The sequence below is a fragment of the Thalassophryne amazonica genome, chromosome 17, assembly GCF_902500255.1.
Source record: "Thalassophryne amazonica chromosome 17, fThaAma1.1, whole genome shotgun sequence".
NCBI classification, from domain to species: Eukaryota; Metazoa; Chordata; class Actinopteri; order Batrachoidiformes; family Batrachoididae; genus Thalassophryne; species Thalassophryne amazonica.
The window spans coordinates 59,216,025-59,234,065 of NC_047119.1; the positions used below are offsets into that span (position 1 = coordinate 59,216,025).

At 40.5% G+C, this 18,041-nt stretch overlaps 1 protein-coding gene across 6 annotated transcripts in view; it reads right to left on the bottom strand.

Moving 5' to 3' along the window:
* Positions 1-18,041, bottom strand: part of scarb1 (scavenger receptor class B, member 1) — a 72,028-nt gene that overhangs the window by 44,744 nt on the left and 9,243 nt on the right. For all 6 annotated transcript variants that reach the window (XM_034192514.1, XM_034192513.1, XM_034192509.1 and 3 more), the window contains exons 2-4: positions 11,761-11,921; positions 8,175-8,316; positions 7,856-8,059 (exon numbers count right to left, since the gene is read on the bottom strand). In XM_034192514.1, the coding sequence (XP_034048405.1) occupies positions 7,856-8,059; positions 8,175-8,316; positions 11,761-11,921 (507 nt within the window). The remainder of the gene's footprint in view (positions 1-7,855; positions 8,060-8,174; positions 8,317-11,760; positions 11,922-18,041) is intronic.

The window sequence follows — 18,041 nt, forward strand, 5'->3', positions numbered from 1 at the left end:
GAAAGAAATGTTAAAGTTACAGAAGAGAAGCAACCCGTGACTAATCAAAAAGTAGTCCAACGGAATTTCCATTAAAAGGAATGCCTTTTGTGCCCTTTGTCACCGGTTCTGTTCATTATTTTTATGGATAGAATTTCTAGGTGCAGCCAGGGTGTAGAGGGGGTCCGGTTTGCAGCCAAGTGCGAAGCGTCCGGGATGAAAATCAGCACCTCCAAATCCGAGGCCATGCTTCCGGAAAAAGGTGCCTTGCCCTCTTCAGGTCGGTGGAGTGTCCTTGCCTCAAGTGGAGGAGTTTAAGTATCTTGGGATCATGTTCACGAGCAAGGGACGGATGGAGCGTGAGATCAACAGATGGATCGGTGCAGCATCTGCAGTGATGAGGTCGCTGTATCGGACCGTCGTGGTGAAGAGAAAGCTGAGCAGGGGGGCAAAGCTCTCGATTTACGGACCCTCACCTATGGTCATGGGATTTTGGCTCATGACGGAAAGAACAAGATCGCGAGTACAAGCGGTCGAGATGAGTTTCCTCCACAGGGTGGCTGTGCTCCCTTAGAGATAGGGTGAGGAGCTCGGTCACTGGGGAGGAGCTCGGAGTCGAGCTGCTGCTCCTCCACGTCGAAAGGAGCCAGCTGAGGTAGCTCGGGCATCTTTTCTGGATGCCCCCTGGACGCCTCATTGGAGAGGTGTTCCAGGCACTTCCCATCAGGAGGAGGCCCCGGGGAAGACCCAGGACACGCTGGAGGGACTACGTCTCTCGGCTGGCTTGGGAACGCCTCTGGGTTCCCCCAGAGGAGTTGGGGGAGGTGTGTATGGATTGGGAGGTCTGGGTGGCTTTGCTTGAGCTGCTGCCTCCCCGACCCGACTCTGGATGAAGCAGAAGAAGATGGATGGAATTGTTAAGATGTAAGGTTCTATATTGTTTCTCAAAACCTGACCTAAGATCTCAGATACTTCATCAGGGCTGCGAAATGAAAATTGTGACATCTGAGGAAAATACACAGGGGGTCGAGTCGGGGTCTAGGGCCCGCGGGGCCCAGAAACCAAATTTATTTTGTATGTAATGATACATTATCAGCATATCCTGGAAGAAAATAATCTCAAAAGAAGTGCTTATTGAAATGATTCAAGATTCAACCTTTCATTTAAACTGTCAATGATGATGTTGAAATAACAGAATATGATGTTGAAGTATGAACTGGAATGATTTTCCTTTTAATTGTAAACTCAGAACAGTTAAACTCCATGAAATTCATGAAGACTGAAAAGACTGTTACAGCATTTCAAAAACCACAGCTAAAGCTTGTAGAATATTTTGAAAAACCATTGTAAAATATCAACAACATACCTTATTGTAAAAAAGTCGCTTATATCCTTGTGTAAATTCCTGTAAATCCACTCAAAACCACACTGTCTTTTTTCCAATGAAAGAAAGTCTACATTAATTAAAAAAAGTCACCCAATCTTGTCTGAAATCCTGTTTGAACAGCGCAATGTTTATTTTCCAGAGACAAAAAAAATCAAAAACAAAACAAAAAAAATCTTACCATGTTTCTTGAGGGCACAAGATGCAGTGAGCTTTTCCCGTTTCTTTTATCTGTGTTCATGATGAGGAACTTTAAATTCAAGCCAGCGTCAATTCCATGGATTCTTGTCCTTATTAAGCTTTTTCAGACCGTCTTTCTCGCCATCTTCCCTCTGTCCGGCGTCTCTTCTTTTAAGAACTTGATGGCTCTTAAAGTATGCAATGTCCACATGCTATGTTTAGCTTAAAGAACAGCGTCATGGAGCATCGCTGTAGAACCAACCAGTCCCACTTCACGACAGCTGTCGCAACAGCCGCGCTTTGAGAGAGGGATGATTCTCCACCGACTTCTTGATCTGTTATACACATCAGTGTCCGTGGACTTATAAAACTTGCACAATGTCATAAAAAAGAACGCTTTGCAATAGGCATTTTAAAAACTCAGTGATGATTACAGAGTACAACACTAACACCCCCCCTGCCCATGATGAAATCCACGGAATTCCTCTGATCTGCAGAGTTTTCACAGCCCTGCTTGATGTATATGCTTAATACAAAAAATACTACTTTTCAAGAACAATACACAAGTATTTTTGAAATTAAAGAATATACAAAGACCAGGATCACTCAGTTTCAATTTCACTAACCTCACCACCAATTGCATGGCTGGTAACATGCATATTTATTGCCACAATATCCCAAGTGATCACTGACAGATGTCAGAGTGCATGTGCACCTACTTTTTCCTTCAAAGTTTAAAGAACATGTCTCACATTTTTAAATGGTCCAGTTAGCAAGACAACATAAAAGTACTCATGATTGTAAAGTCTCTCTGCACACGTGCTAATAGTTAGTGATCTCTGATGTATTTAATTCCTCTCACTCTGAGCGTTAGCAGGTGCATTTCCGGAAAATGTATCACTCGGCAATTCTCTGCAGTTTTCCAGTGTGTGACGTCTTTATTAGCAAAACAAAAACATCCCAATGACTGACAGACAGAGGGAAACAAACCTGCTCCATCTGAAAATGAAGCTTCTGAGCTGCTGTTCGAAAGTGATGGCTCGGATTTACAGACTGGAGATGACACACTTCATCCCGAAACTCTTAACTTTTTCAGAGTGTCAGATTTTGGAGCGTAAAGTGTCGTGACACAGTGTCTCTGTGGATGGTGGTTTACTGAAGCTGTGGACATGGATGTGGGGACATCTCCATGACGCTGTTTTTAGCAGACTACCTGACACACAGATGGATTTGCTACATTTGAAAACATCAGAATATATTATTTCCAGGAGTTAATGGATGTTATCTCATGTGCCACGAGCATGAGAGAGGCGAAGCTGCAGTAGGCGATTGCACATGCGTGCTTTTTTGATTGTGTGGAGTTTAGATTTGGAATTAAATCTATAACACGGTGAGTCTGGCATGTTCAGGATTTTACACCTTTTGTGTCTTGTGGCTTCTTTTTTTTTTTTTTTTTTTTTTTTTTTTTTGCTTTGAGGAGCTGGAGTGTGTGTGTACGCGCTCTTTGCTCCTCTCAGCTCGCTGCGAAAAGGAATGTCTCCAAGATGTTTTTCCCCTGGCAGCAGATGTATTTGTTTAAATTTTATTGATAACAACACTTATTAATCGTGCACAAAGCTGAACCTACAGCAGAGATTGTTATCGACAGGCTGCATTTATGACTCATGGCTGTGCAGGTGCAGAAACCTTCACAGAGCCGCAGCTTTTACTGTGACTGCATCAAAATGAACAGTTTTCACTTAAAAACGGGGCATCATAACACGACATCACACTTATGTAAACTTTGGAATTAATCCGTGCCTCAGTTCTTAATGCTAGCAGCTACATCACTTATTGGAAACACCTGAGTACTTTGTTTTCTGACGTCTTTGTAGCTGTTTGCTGCAAATGCTGTATACTTTGAAACCGGTCACGGAAGTGCACAAAATAATCCCGGTAGATCATCGGATGGCCACTAACAGCCTAAATCTAAATTGTTATGATTTTGGTGCAACATGTCCTTTAAGTCCAGACACCACGCTAAAGCATGTTCATACAAAACAGGGCTAGGGCAAACATGGCCCATGGGCTGCCAGTCAGTAAGCCTTATTCATTCACTGGACATGTCCTACAAACCATCATTCAGACCACGGTTAGAATCACAAAGTCTTAAACATTTTTAATGACGCCTGTGCTTCAGCAGCACAGATTCTGGTGTAAAACAGGAGTTATTGATGAGTTTTACCGACATGAATGGTCAGCAAGTTTCATGGGGAAAAAAAAAAAAAAAGGGCAGTGAAAAATTATATACAACAGTACAGATTGTGTCCAGTTTGTTTTTGTTTTCTTTTTTAAATAATCATTATGAGTAGAAATCTGGTGTGGATGTCAAATTCTAACACAGACAGCAGTGAGAGTTTTCAGTGTTGTGCTGCTGTTAGGTGACTGCAGGTAAGATCAAAACAAAAAAATAGGATTACCACACTGTCACATAATTATTAAAACATTTACTTCACAGAAGACTGCTTGTTTGAGAGACTACCAGAATCAAAGCACTCTGAATGCAATGAAAGGATTATGGACATCAAAATTCATGGATATTTGGCCATATTTTTCATTTCATTATTAATAGAATCATTTCTGGCTTGCTGAGCTGCCAGGCCAATAATACCATAGGGGAAAACAGTGTTTTATTCATTTCAGTAACACTGATAAACACTGCAGCTCTGAGGCTGTGCCAACCAAAGCTGGAGACTGAGGAGGTCAGTGCTGCCATTAATTCCCCCCCAAGTTGTCAAAACACTTGTTAAATACTTTTCCTGTAGATGTAACTGGCTATAAAATATTTTTCTTATGAAACACTCATTCCACGCACTGAAAAGTCAGATTCTGCCCTGACTCGGCAGAACACTCACGCACTACCTGTAAGTAGAGCCAACAACTTGTTGGGGATCCTACAAATTCTCAGGATGTCCCAAAGAGCAACACAGTCAACCAGGTGGATTCCTACGTGAAAGCCTTTTGTTGGCATCATCATGCCAAGTATACGCAACAATCTAGGTCACATAATCTGCTAGTCTTACATGGAACCAATTCATCAACATGAACTTGTATAAACAAAATATTTCTTCTACAGAAAAAATCTGCTCGAATAGCTACTCGTTCGAAACCTTGTGCTCCAAGTGCACCTGTTTTTAAAATTGTAGCTCTTAAATATTTTCCATATAAATATTTTCTTGACCTGTACATTTGTTTTCAGAGCTCTCTATGAATATTAAGTGCCCTTCCTTCATTAAATATTATTTTGTGCATAACCATCAAATTCATAATTAGCCGACAAGGCAGGCTGCACATTTGCATTTACCTTTGCATAGAGCAACTCGTTATCAGCATCACATCAGATATCATGGTGTTAAATCTTGGAATGATACGGTACATCTTGTAAATCCATTTACCACCTTATATATGTATAAACGTGGACTAAAATCAAAGATTCTGCAGGAGTATTTACAATGACTTGTTATAATCTGGATAAAATGGTGTAATTCTGTTGTATTCTGTTAGGTTTGCTTTGTTCTGGAGAGAATTCTCTATAAGCCTTCAATCAAATCAACATGAAAATGCCCATTGTGATCATATTTATGATCTATAGTACTTATCACTGCAATATCTGTAATGTGTAGTTACCTGCACATTACAGATGTTGCAGAGCTGCCGCATTTATTTACTTTACTGAAGAATTTGTGAGTCTAAAAAATAATTAAAATCCTGAATCTTTGACTGAATAATTTTTCAATTTCAATTTATTTTCATTTATATAGTGCCAAATCACAACAGAGTTGCCTCAAAGCACTTCACACAGGTAAGGTCTAACCTTACCAACCCCCAGAGCAACAGTGGTAAGGAAAAACTCCCTCTAAGGAAGAAACCTCAAGCAGACCAGACTCAAAGGGGTGACCCTCTGCCTGGGCCATGCTACAAAACATAAATTACAGAACCATTCACAGAACAATTCATGGACGAATATAAGAGAAATGCTATTGGCGCACAGGACAGGGGGATCGCCAACACGACTACAACTCCCATCTCTGGATGGAGCTGCACCTTAAACAGAGAGAAAAACAGAATCAGGCAACAAAAAGACAAGAAATACTGTATAATTTGTCAGCATTAAACAACAAGGAAAACAGAGAAATACTAAGGTGATCGCCAGCCACTAGCCCTAAACTTCACTAAAAGACCCAGAATTTAGATAAAGTTGAGGCCGCGGCCTGCTCCAATTACTAATAAAATGAATTAAAAGAATAAAAAGCGTAAAACAAAACTGTACCAGTATGGTAGCCATATGAAAGGGAAAATAAGTGCGTCTTAAGTCTGGACTTGAAAGTCTCCACAGAATCCGACTGTTTTATTGAAGCAGGGAGATCATTCCACAGAACAGGGGCACGATAAGAGAAAGCTCTGTGACCTGCAGACTTCTTATTCACCTTAGGGACACAAAGTAGTCCTACACCCTGAGAACATAAAACCCGGGCCGGTACGTAAGGTTTAATTAGGTCAGCTAGGTAGGAGGGTGCCAGTCCATGAATAATTTTATAGGTTAGTAGCAGAACCTTAAAATCTGATCTCACTGGGACAGGAAGCCAGTGAAGGGATGCCAAAATGGGTGTAATGTGGTCGAACTTTCTGCTTCGTGTCAAAAGTCTGGCTGCAGCATTTTGAACCAATTGGAGACCCCTAATGCTAGACTGCGGTAAACCAGAAAATAGAACATTGCAGTAGTCCAATCTAGAAGAGATAAATGCATAGATCAGGGTCTCAGCATCAGCCATAGACAGGATGGGACGAATCTTTGCTATATTTAGCAGGTGGAAGAAAGCAGTCCTAATAATATTTCTAATGTGGAGGCCAAAGGACAACGAAGGATCAAAAATTACCCCAAGGTTCCTCACTTTGTCACTGTGATGTATGACAGACAAGCCGAGGCTGAGCGTTAAATGGTCAAATTGATGCCGATGTCTCACTGGACCAAGAACCATCATTTCAGTCTTATCAGAGTTTAAAAGTAGGACATTTATAGACATCCAACTTCTCACTGCTGCAAGGCAATCTTAAGGATTTTATGTGAATGAGATTACCAGCAGTTATTGGCATGTATAACTGAGTATCATCTGCACAGCAGTGAAAGGTAATCCCTAAACGCCGCAATATGTGCCCAAGGGGTGCTATATAAAGGGAGAAAAGCAGGGGGCCTAAGACAGACCCCTGTGGAACCCCAAATTTCATGTCACTAAGGTTAGAGGTAGTGTTACTGTACAAAACACAGTGAGAACGACTGGTCAAGTATGACGTCAGCCATGCAAGGGCACTCCCAGTAATCCCAAAATGATTTTCCAGCCTATCAAGTAGAATATGATGAGCCACTGTATCAAATGCAGCACTGAGATCTAACAGCAACAGAACCGTAGTGGTGTCCAAATCCATTGTAAGCAGAAGATCATTCACCACTTTAGTGAGAGCCGTCTCTGTGGAATGATATTTTCTAAAATCAGACTGCAGTGGCTCAAAGAAATTATTCTCCGTAAGATAGTCTGCGAACGCACCAAGGAGTGCAGAATTCATAGCTACACCCAACAAGGCAAAACCATTGCGACTCCGGTTTAGACAGGTTAAACATAGCTTGCCATTTGTTTTTGTTTTTTTTGGTGCTTTAAAGACATTTTTAAAACCACTATCAGGAATTGCAGTATCTGCATTTTCAGTTATCTTGTATTTGGTCAAAGACTCAGGATTTGAATTACTTTTTAGACTCACAAATTATTCAATGAAGTAAATAAAAGTGCACCCCTACTCCACATAGCACTTACTGCCCATGTGCAGGCTGACTAGGCGCGCACGTGCGTGCGTGCATGTTGGGGGGGTTTCGGAATGCATCGGAACCTAAAAACAGCTTCAAAACAATTTCTTTCACCAAAGAGTGCAGAATTCATAGCTACTCCCAACAAGGCAAAACCACTGAAACTCTAGTTTAGACAGGTTAAACATAGCTTGCCATTTGTTTTTTGGTGCTTTAAAGACATTTTTAAAACCACTATCTGACTGAAACCACTAATTTTAAGCAGCTCAAAAGTCATTTAAAATCAAGAAATCCTTGGTGTAGAGCAGATTAAAAACATCTATAACCACATACCCACCGCAATACTACAGGGATTCTTGTCAATATTTTTTAAACACATTTGCCTACTGTCAATGTTGTCCTCCATACATACACCTGCTATATATCTGGTCTTGTATCAGTACCCCCCCCCCCAAAAAACAACTTTCAACACTTACTTCAACAAAAAGGCCAAACTTTCCTGTTGAGGGAAGCATCCCTGGCAGGAATTTATTGAGGAACTCTACCAGTTTGCTGTCATAACCCCACATCAGCTCTCCTATGGTCTTGGTCAGGAAAGGCCCCTCTTTGAAGGTCTTAAAAGTGGCACTGACCATTAGACGCACTGGATAGGGAAGGTCTTCCAACATCACCGCTGCACCCTTCAGTTGAGTGAGTGGGGAAAAAAAGAAATATAAATCACAGAAAAACTGTTGAAAATGGATAGACAAAAATACAGCATTAAATGATTATGTTGATTGAGGATACATGTCTTACCAACACAAGCAGATTTGGAATTGTAACAATATCAGACTCATTTCCTGCCGACATGGAAGGTTCGAAAAAGTATCTTCTGTATTCTCTGTATGATACTGTATCATTTGGATGAAATGTGATGTTGTCTTTCTGAATGGATTTCCTGGGACAAAAAAAAAAAAAAGATTAATGATAACTATCCATCACTATTAACTTCATTATTATAAGTCATGTGTGGGTGAATGCATTTTGAAGGACCTTTTTAATCTCAACATTTTCTCAACCGTTCCAACTTTTGTGGCACTGGGGTTGTAATATGTGTGCCATTTATACACACACACACACACACACACACACACACACACACACACACAACACACACACACACACACACACACACACACACACAACACACACACCACACACACACACACACACACACACACACACACACACCACACACACCACACACACACACACACACTCCCTGCTAGCGTTATAACAGCGTGCACTGCAGTTGGGCCGTTATGCTGGTCAAGGCATGAATGTTTCCCATTTAATTGCTCAGTCTCTGCTAAACTGCTAAATCTCTGTGCAAAAAGGATGCCAGAAGCTTAAGCTGTACTCTGCAAACCAGAACCCATATGTCAACACTGCCCACTCACTTTGATGACATCACACCTCTAAATAATAATAATAATAATAATAAAAATGACCAGGCTTCAGATTTTTTTTGCTCTCTACTCTGGAACTGAATGGGTTTGTCTTCATGGAGGCTCTCTTGTTTTAAGTAAATTATTGGCTTCAGCCCCCAATTTGTACTCTGCACCCTCTGTGTGTGTGTGTCTCTCTCTTTCTCAAATCAGAGCAGGTGCTCCAAAAACATCTCACAGAAGCACAAAAACATATTAAAGTGTATGGAAAGTGTAGCTTTATTTTGTGATCTACATGCTAAAGAATAAGAACAGTGATGGAATGCAGAGCTGACAAAATGATCATGTGATTTTAGAGAGTGCAGACATGGTACAACCTGACATCGTTTTACAAGTATAACAATCATGACAAACAATTTGAGAATCAACCTTTTACAGAACCTGTGGCAGTATTCTTCATCCTGTGTTAGATTGTGTGTTATTTGTGTTCCTGCTCTGCGTGTTCTCCACAACATTTTGCTGGACAACAATAGGAGCCCCATGTGACTTTGTGATGCTGGTCCTCAGCCCGTACAGACCTGGCAATTAGTCCACCCTGGATCTGTTATTGATTTAATCCCAACATTGACACTTTTTGCAAAGTTGTGATGCAGCTTCTTAATATTTTAACAAAGTCTGAGATGGGTGAAGCATGAATAGGTTTTGCACGGTTTCATGCACTGCAGAGCAGCTGAACGTCTTCCATGTCTGTGTGTGCTCCTTTGGGCACAAACTCAACCACATAACTATTTTTGCTTGCAGTTAAAAAAAAGGGAAAAAAAAAGCATGACAATAAACTAAAAAAATAAATAACCAAATAAATCCTGCAATTTCATTCATTTTGTTATTGTTCAAACAACAACAACGATAATAAAAGTAACTGGTGAATAGTTCTGCTACAAGTTGTGTCCATGTGCCTTTGTTTTCTAGTTTTCATGAAATTTATTGGCGCCTTAACGTGAAAGTGACTTTAAAGTATATCAATGACCGTACCACAGTTGCACAAAAGTGTACTTTGTGCTCACTGCAGAACTGTTGTCCACCTGTTACACATGGAAAGATAGATTCTTAATGAAACAAACCGTTTAACATATTAAATGTGAGATGGCTACAAAGTGGAAGGCTGCAGCATGCAGTGTGCACGCCTCTGAAAATAATGAATGTCAGAGCACAACACAAATCCTGAAAGGGCCTTTACGGCTTATCACAAAAGGACAGAGGAAGCCTAGTTTTTGACTCTACCACTGCTTGAATTTAAGTTTTTTTTTTTTTTTTTTTTTATTCACTATTGTGCTGATCCACAAGCAAACTCAGACTGCCACATTGTGCATTCACTCGCCGTGTGTGGCGTGCTGAAATCTAGGGACATCTTTGTTTATGTATTTCTCAAAACTGACTATACTGTGGGTAACCAAAGGAGTCTGAGAGACCCCTGGAAAGAACTTACTGAATCATGAGGCAGTTGGTCAGATGCATTTGCTGATGCCAATATCTATGCAGGAGAACAAAGGTCCAAATTGTTGTGGTTCTAGTCCTACCCATCTTACTGTATGGGTGAGACTTTGACGTGTCAGCTTTGAGATTTTGGCCATGTGGCATATTTTTCTATGCATGATCCAGCACAAGGGGACCCCCACGCTTTCCCTGCCTGGGCCAGATGGGCCGGCTGTCTGTCTGACTGCTTGCTATCCAGGACCCAGGGTGGTTCTGTTGCATCATGGAGGTGGCAAAGTGCGGCACCAGCGCGTGCTTCCAGACTTGAATCATAATTTGATGGAAATCCGTGCGTTGACTGTGGACACCCACCAACTATTAATGCATCAAGATTGCAGATTCCTTTTCTCTCAGTTTTCAAGAAATGCACACGGGACGATTATGTGGCAACTCACTTTTACGACAGTGTTCAAAAGGAGAACTACTCTTCACATCTGCAGGGGGATCCCAAGAGTAAATGTTAAAATGTGCCGCTTAAGAGTGAATGTCAAATCTTTCCTGTTGCCTACAGTAGTTGACTTTAGTCCAAATGAGTCTTTACAAGTTTACATGCCCGAGATAAACCACAAAAAACTCATTTTCTTCAGGATGCAACAGAATATTTTTTAAAAGTACGTATTTGCAAAGGTTTAATATGACTTGAGGTCATTTCTAGAGATCATTTTACAGAAAGTAAAAGTCACAGGAATCTTTCCTGTTACAAGAGTGTGCAGTCTGTAAAAATGAAATTTGGACAGGACTAAAAATCACTGAATCTCTGAAAATAATTTCATTACCCCACCTCCCTATGTGAAATGAGTCCTACCCAAATAGAACTTTACTATGATAAAGAATGTGTCTCCTGAAACAGCTGATCCTACAATGAAATACTGTACCCCCAAGATGCACAACCCAAACACATAGTTACGCAACAAACTCAACAGCATCTCTGAACATTTTACTAGGGATGGGATGAGTAGTCGTAACAGTCGACTACGACTAGCTAACATCTGACTAGTTGACTATTACTAAATGCTTTTGACTAGTCGACTAATAAAGTTCTTTTAACCCTTAAAAGAATAGGCCAGCTGGAGCTGCCACCACTCCCTTCACTCAGTGAAGAACGTGTGTGAACCTTGGCAGATTAAGTAGTTAGCTCAAACGGGTCACCTATGGCTAGTAAATGAATGCCGGTATTGTCTTCATGCTAATGCTGTTTTTTGTATTTGTGATTTTGTGCTTATATATTTTTAAAATAAACATCATATTTGAGTTTCACCATGAAGATTCAAAATTGGCTTAATTCATTCAATGTCAAATTTAGTTGCCAACTAATGGAACCCGTCAACTAATGATTTTCATGAGTCGTCCCAACCCCACATTTTACTGAATGACAAACAGAAACTGCACTGATAGTAGCACTTTTTTTAATTTTTATTTACCTGTACACATATGGGCCTTTCTGCTCCACCATGGGCTTTTCTCCTTTCAGAACCTCCTTTGGGTTGAGAACGTTGAAGAAATAGACTGACATGTAGAAGGGCACGGGGATGTCCTTCCACATGGTGTAGGTCAAAGCGTTTCTGGGGTCTATAACAGTGTTCTGACATTAAATTAGAAACAGAAAGCAAAAGTTCAAAAACATGAAGCCTCACAACATCACATTCTTTTGTTGGAGTATTCCAGGTATACTCCAAGTTACTCATTTAAGGGTGATTCTTTAATTACGGGCACTATTGGCCTTGTAAATGTAATTTCCACCACACCATTGCCTTACAATATAAAGCGCCTTGGGGCAACTGTTTGTTGTGATTTGGCGCTATATACATGTGCTCTGATGTCACCGTTTATCTCCATAGAAACTACCCAAACAATCTTTCATACAAACTGTTTAAAGGGACATTACAGTGTTGTGGTGGAAATTACGGCAATAGTGTGGGACAACTACATTTTGTTAAAAAAAAAAAAATCACAACAGCTGTATGACATTGAATACCCCAATTATGTTTTGATTATTTTACTGATATTTTATTCAGAGATATTTTAAAACATATTATAATATATATAATATATATAACAATTTTTTAAACAGTAGAAAAAACTTTTTTACCATTCATTTTCATCATTGAAGATCAAAAGTCTGGGTGTGGGACAAGCACAAAACGCAATATTTGCATATAATGATGCTGAAAAAATGTGAAAAAGTCATCATAGACTACTAGAACAAATTTCTTAAACACACTTTCATTGTAAAGATAACTATAAAAGTGTGAAATTTCCCCTTTATTCTGTTTTTCATACAATATGATCAAAGGACATAATAAGTGCCCGTAGTCTAAGAAATCACCCTTAAACTGACCCCCATCAATAAAGACAAATGACCTTGAGCAACTTTTACTTCATCAATTCGATTTAATACAACTCAATTTATATAGTTCCATATCACAACATACTTTTACCCAAGGTGCTTCACAAGGGAAAGGCCTAACCTTACCAACCCCCTGAGCAAGCACGTAGGCAACAGTGGTAACAGAAAATTCCCGTGGGTGTAATTGGAGGAAGAAACCTCAAGCAGACCAGACTCAGAGGGGTGACCAACTCGTTAGGCCATAGTGCACTGATAACAATGATCTAATAAAGTAATTTCTCAGTAGTACAATAACAGACAAAATACTAATGTGGTCACCAGCAGCTACCCTTTGCTTCACAAACAGTCCCAGAATTTAGATATGATGAAACTGTGTCCTGCTCCATTATTGGGCACCGGAGACTTGTTTGAGGGCAGGCGCTAAAGGGGTAAAATATGTCACATGTGAAGAAATTTTTCTACATCCGGGGACAGCTCTCATCTGTCCCCAGCAGAAACATGGCACTTTCTGAGTTTTTGGGCAAATTACATGGCAAACAAAGTAAAAATGCAAAAAAAAGTGACGATGCGGTGGGAAAGTGGACTTGTGATACAGTTTGTTTATGACTCCCAGCTCAAACGTGTTGAGGCAGTTGTGCAAGCGAGAGAACACAGCTAATCTGGTTAGCTGTATAGGCTAACACTTACAAACACGACCTCTCCCATTGCCTCATCTTCCCTTCTCCAACAGGAACCAAAAAAATTGCACTTTTTGAGACTGCTTTGCAACCGAAAACAAAATAGTACACCATTCTTCCGTTAAGTGTCAAGTGAAGCTGTCTGAGGGAAGAGACTAATCCCCGGGCGGAGTGCGGGAGTGTCAATACAAACTATTCAGAGGATGGGGATTTCAGCAGAAACCATTTTAAACCGGCACATCTGCTAGACGGCAGCAAGTATGCTTTTAAGTTTTCAGAGCCGGGCCGAATGGGTGGTGCCGACACTCCCACACTCCGCCCGGGGATCAGTCTCTGCTGTTTTCAATGCAGGTTGGGGTTCAAATGAGACTGTGCTGGCCCTATTATGGACAGGAAAAACTGGTTTGTTACAAATCTCATATCTTAGTCATACAAAAATGGAGAGCAGATGGGTGTTGTGTTTAGGCAGCATGTGTGTGAGTCTCCAGGAAGAATGTAGTTCTTGGAAAGAAATACAACTGTATTACAGCTATATACAGAACAACCTTGTAGTGTCCTCCTCCTGCTCGCATTATCCCGTCAACAACACAGTTCTGCAGTGCAGCAAAACCCGGCCTTATATACGCATGAGGCCTCCTTCTGGACACCACAATGGGTCTTTAATCTGGATTTGAATGACTCCAGAGAATCAGCCCATTTTAACTCAGCAGGCATGTTGTTCCACAAAACAGGTGCATGGTACAAGAAAGCTCTGTGGCCTGATAACTTTTTAAACCTTTGTAATGCAGTTATCCTGCGTTCTGAGAAGGCAGAGCACAGGCCAGTGTATAAAGCTTAATTAAATCAGACACATAGGGAGGCACTAGTCCATGGAAGATTTTGTATGTCAATAACAAAATATTAAAATCTGTCACCGCAGGGACAGGAAGCCTGTGGTGGGAGGCCAAAAGTGAGGTAATCTGCTCCAACTTTCATCTCCTAGTCAGAACTCTAGCAGCAGCATTTTTGCATCACTTTGAGATCTCTGATGGTGGACTGCAGTTAGACTAGGGATGGGTATTGATATCGATACCATTATTGATTCCGCTTACTGATCCGATTCTTTATGGATTTCCTTGTCGGTACCTCTTGTGAATTTTCTGTGTACTGAAAGTAGGTTTACAGGTTTTCTATGTCAACAACATTTTATTGAGTCTTAAAATAAATACATATGAAATTGGTCACTGGATCCTTAAACTCTGGACATAAATAGAATTAAAATCTGTAGTTTTTGTCAAAAGCATTTCCTTTCAAACATTAATGGCATGAAAGTCTCTCCATAAATGTGAGCTGAAGTCAGATGGCTGCTGGAGTCTGCAGCTTTTGGATTGCTGCATGTCAGCCAGGACGTCTCATTCTGGGAAGACAAAACTTTTTGATAGATTGCAGTTTATTGGTTGTATTACAATGTTTGGAAAGAGGTGTCATTTGATTTAAAGGGCGATTCGCTTTGAAGTTATTAATTCCGACCGGACTCTAGACTCAGTAGAGAGCGGTGCAGCATTTGGAGAAACAGAACGGAGGACGATTCTCGTTTCTTTCTTGCAACAAGACAGGAGTCCCAGTTAGTCACTTTAATCTGCACAAAAGTGACTCATGATTAGCATACTTTAATAGCCTAGAGAGGGGTTAAGAATTGGAGTTGCCGCTTCTGAAGAGGAGTGAAACAATGAAACAACAAAGCAGCAGATTGAAGCACTGCTTCACTGGTTCAAGGCAAGGTTCAAAGCAAAGCCTTGCTGAAAAAACGGTTGATTACATACCCACTGCAGGGTCTGTAATCAACGCAGAGAAATGATCATTTTCCCAACAAACACCCTCAAAGTAACGGCCGCTCTGAAGGACAGATAAGAGAATCATTCAGCAAAAAGGCTATTGATGTCGATGGATCAAATAATTTCTTAATGATACCCGAAAAGAACCGGTTCCTGATACCCATCCCTAAGTTAGACAGAAAATAAGATGCAATAACAATACAATCTAGAAGAGACAAAGGCCTGAATCAATGTGGCTGTGTCAACCATAGACAGCTCTGAACACTTTGGTTTGGTGGGGACATTGAAAGAAATGAGCTGCTTATTTTCTCAGTAATAATGCATTAAAAGAACCTAATGAATCAGGCTAGTGATAGCTGCTGAAAGTGCCGATATCATTAGCATACAACATTAAATACAACAAGAATTTCACTCAGCGTGAGTATTGCAGCAGACACGTCTTAGATCAGGGGCGGGCAACTTGTTCCAGAAAGGGCCAAGAGGGTGCAGGTTTTCTTTGCAGCCACTGACTCCACCAGGTGATTTCACTGATTAACTGATTCCATCTGCTCAAGTGATATTAATCAGTTAAATCACCTGGTGGAGTCAGTGGCTGCAAAGAAAACCTGCACCCTCTTGGCCCTTTCTGGAACAAGTTGCCCACCCCTGTCTTAGATCATCCAGTAGGATATTTCACTTCACAAGCCATATTATTCCAGGTGTAAGAAAATACTCCAAATGACACACCACATTAGACAATAGCTAGTGGCTGCATCGAAAGGATAATTAGTTACGGACACAGTGAGAGACGGGATCGGTTCAGCCGCTGTCACTCAAAGCAACCAACCACACCTCCAACTTTCTCGCTTAAAACCTCTTCAGCTAAGAAGAAGAAGAAGAAGAAAAAACTAGAGCAACACGCTTGTAGATCACAAACCTCCACCAACACTAGTTTCCAATTCCACAAAGTTTTACCTTGGGAAAAAATTTCAAGGTCAAAGTCCTGTTAGAAGTGGCTTTTCATCAGATAAATTAGATGTGATGAAATGTCAGTATGTACAGTAGTGTTCAGAATAACAATAGTGCTACTACTACTACTTTTTTTTTTTTTTTTTTACTAATAGCCCAGTTTCATAGCCTTAAGAGTGTGCATATCATGAATGCTTGGTCTTGTTGGATTTGTGAGAATCTACTGAATCTACTGGTACCTTGTTTCCCATGTAACAATAAGAAATATACTCAAAACCTGGATTAATCTTTTTAGTCACACAGCACTACTATTATTCTGAACACTACTGTATTTAGTTCATGCACTTGAACTTTTGGTGTGGCCAGGTTTTTTTTTATTTCTTCAACTTTTTTTGGTTTCTGAATTCTTTTTCAGTTAATTTTCACAGAATGTTGGTTATCTTTGCCGTGCACAATTTGCCATTGCCTTTTGGCACTTGGTTTCTGACTGATAACTGGAAGATAGACAAACAGGCATAAAATTGGAACCTCCATCCAATTTTGGTGGTGTAAGTAAATCCATAACAGAAAAATGAGAGTGAGTGAGGCACTTTTGATTGAGATATAATGCAAAATGTACACCAAATGAACTTTTCAATATTAAATTCAAATGTCCACAAATCCACAATCTGGATCAAACTTTGTCAGGTGACAGTGAGTGCCAGTCTGGACCTCACTTTCAAATATGAGAGTGTTTGGGGCATGTTTGATTAAGATACAATGTAAAATATACATTAAATGGGATTTTCAATGGCCACAAAATCTGTAATCCTGATCAGGTCCGGATCAAACGTTGTCAGTCGATAAAGGATACCATCCTACATGACCCTCTCATATATGAAAGAAATTCAGTCTTTGTTGACAGTGTTAGGAATTTTTGAAAATTTGTTCAATGTTAAATACAGGGATTTTTCCAACTGTCCAAGATTTTTCCTGATGTTACTCTCTAACCTTGAAAACTGAATCAGTTCTTGCCTATCAGATATGAATCTCCAGGAAATTTTTTTTTATAACAATATGTAAAAATAACTGTGGGCTCCAGGCTGTTCACAAACAGGGGCAATAACATAACATCCTCCAAATTCATTGGCAGAGGTAATAATTTGCCCCCGTATAGTTGTCATGGAAAGGGGGGGAACTATCTCTCAAAACCAAATCAGATTTTGTACCAGACTACCTACCAGGCTGTAGACATGTTTATTTCAGCTCTAAATGTGGACATTTAAGCATAGAGCTGAATGGGAACTTGCTCACTTTTGGAGCCAAACTTTAGAGAACAGTCAAGGAACTGCAACTTTCTTCTTCTGGTAGGGCTTCATCTGAGGCCATCAATGCTTACCTCTTCATCTTTGGACCAATGTGCAAGTTATACTCCAGAAAATATGGTACAAGCTACTTCTGACTATAAGTGCACTTTGGTAGATAAAGTAAATCCCTTTGGCTGCTCCCTTGTTTTGCACTCTGGGTCGCCACAGGGTGCATCTGCATGCTGAATTGGCACAAGTTTTATGCCGGATGCCCCTCCTGATGCAACTCTACATCACATGGAGAAATGTGGCAAGGGTGGGGTTTGATCCGGGAACCTTCTGCACTGAAACCAAGCGCACTAACCACTTGCCCACCACCCATGCATAGATGTTCTCATTAAATGGCCAGTCAAGAGTTCATGATGCAAGAATATTTGCCAATACCAGACTCATACAGATTCTGAAGGGGAAAAAAGGAGCCACCTCCATGTACATGTGCCTGTATATCCTCTTCGTGCTGTTTGAAGAAGGAGTACACAAACAGTCCAGCACAGTACTTTGGACTCTTCCCTCTGCAAATCCAGAATGGTGACTGGATGTGCTTTCAATTGCCTGAAGGCACGTTTTGGA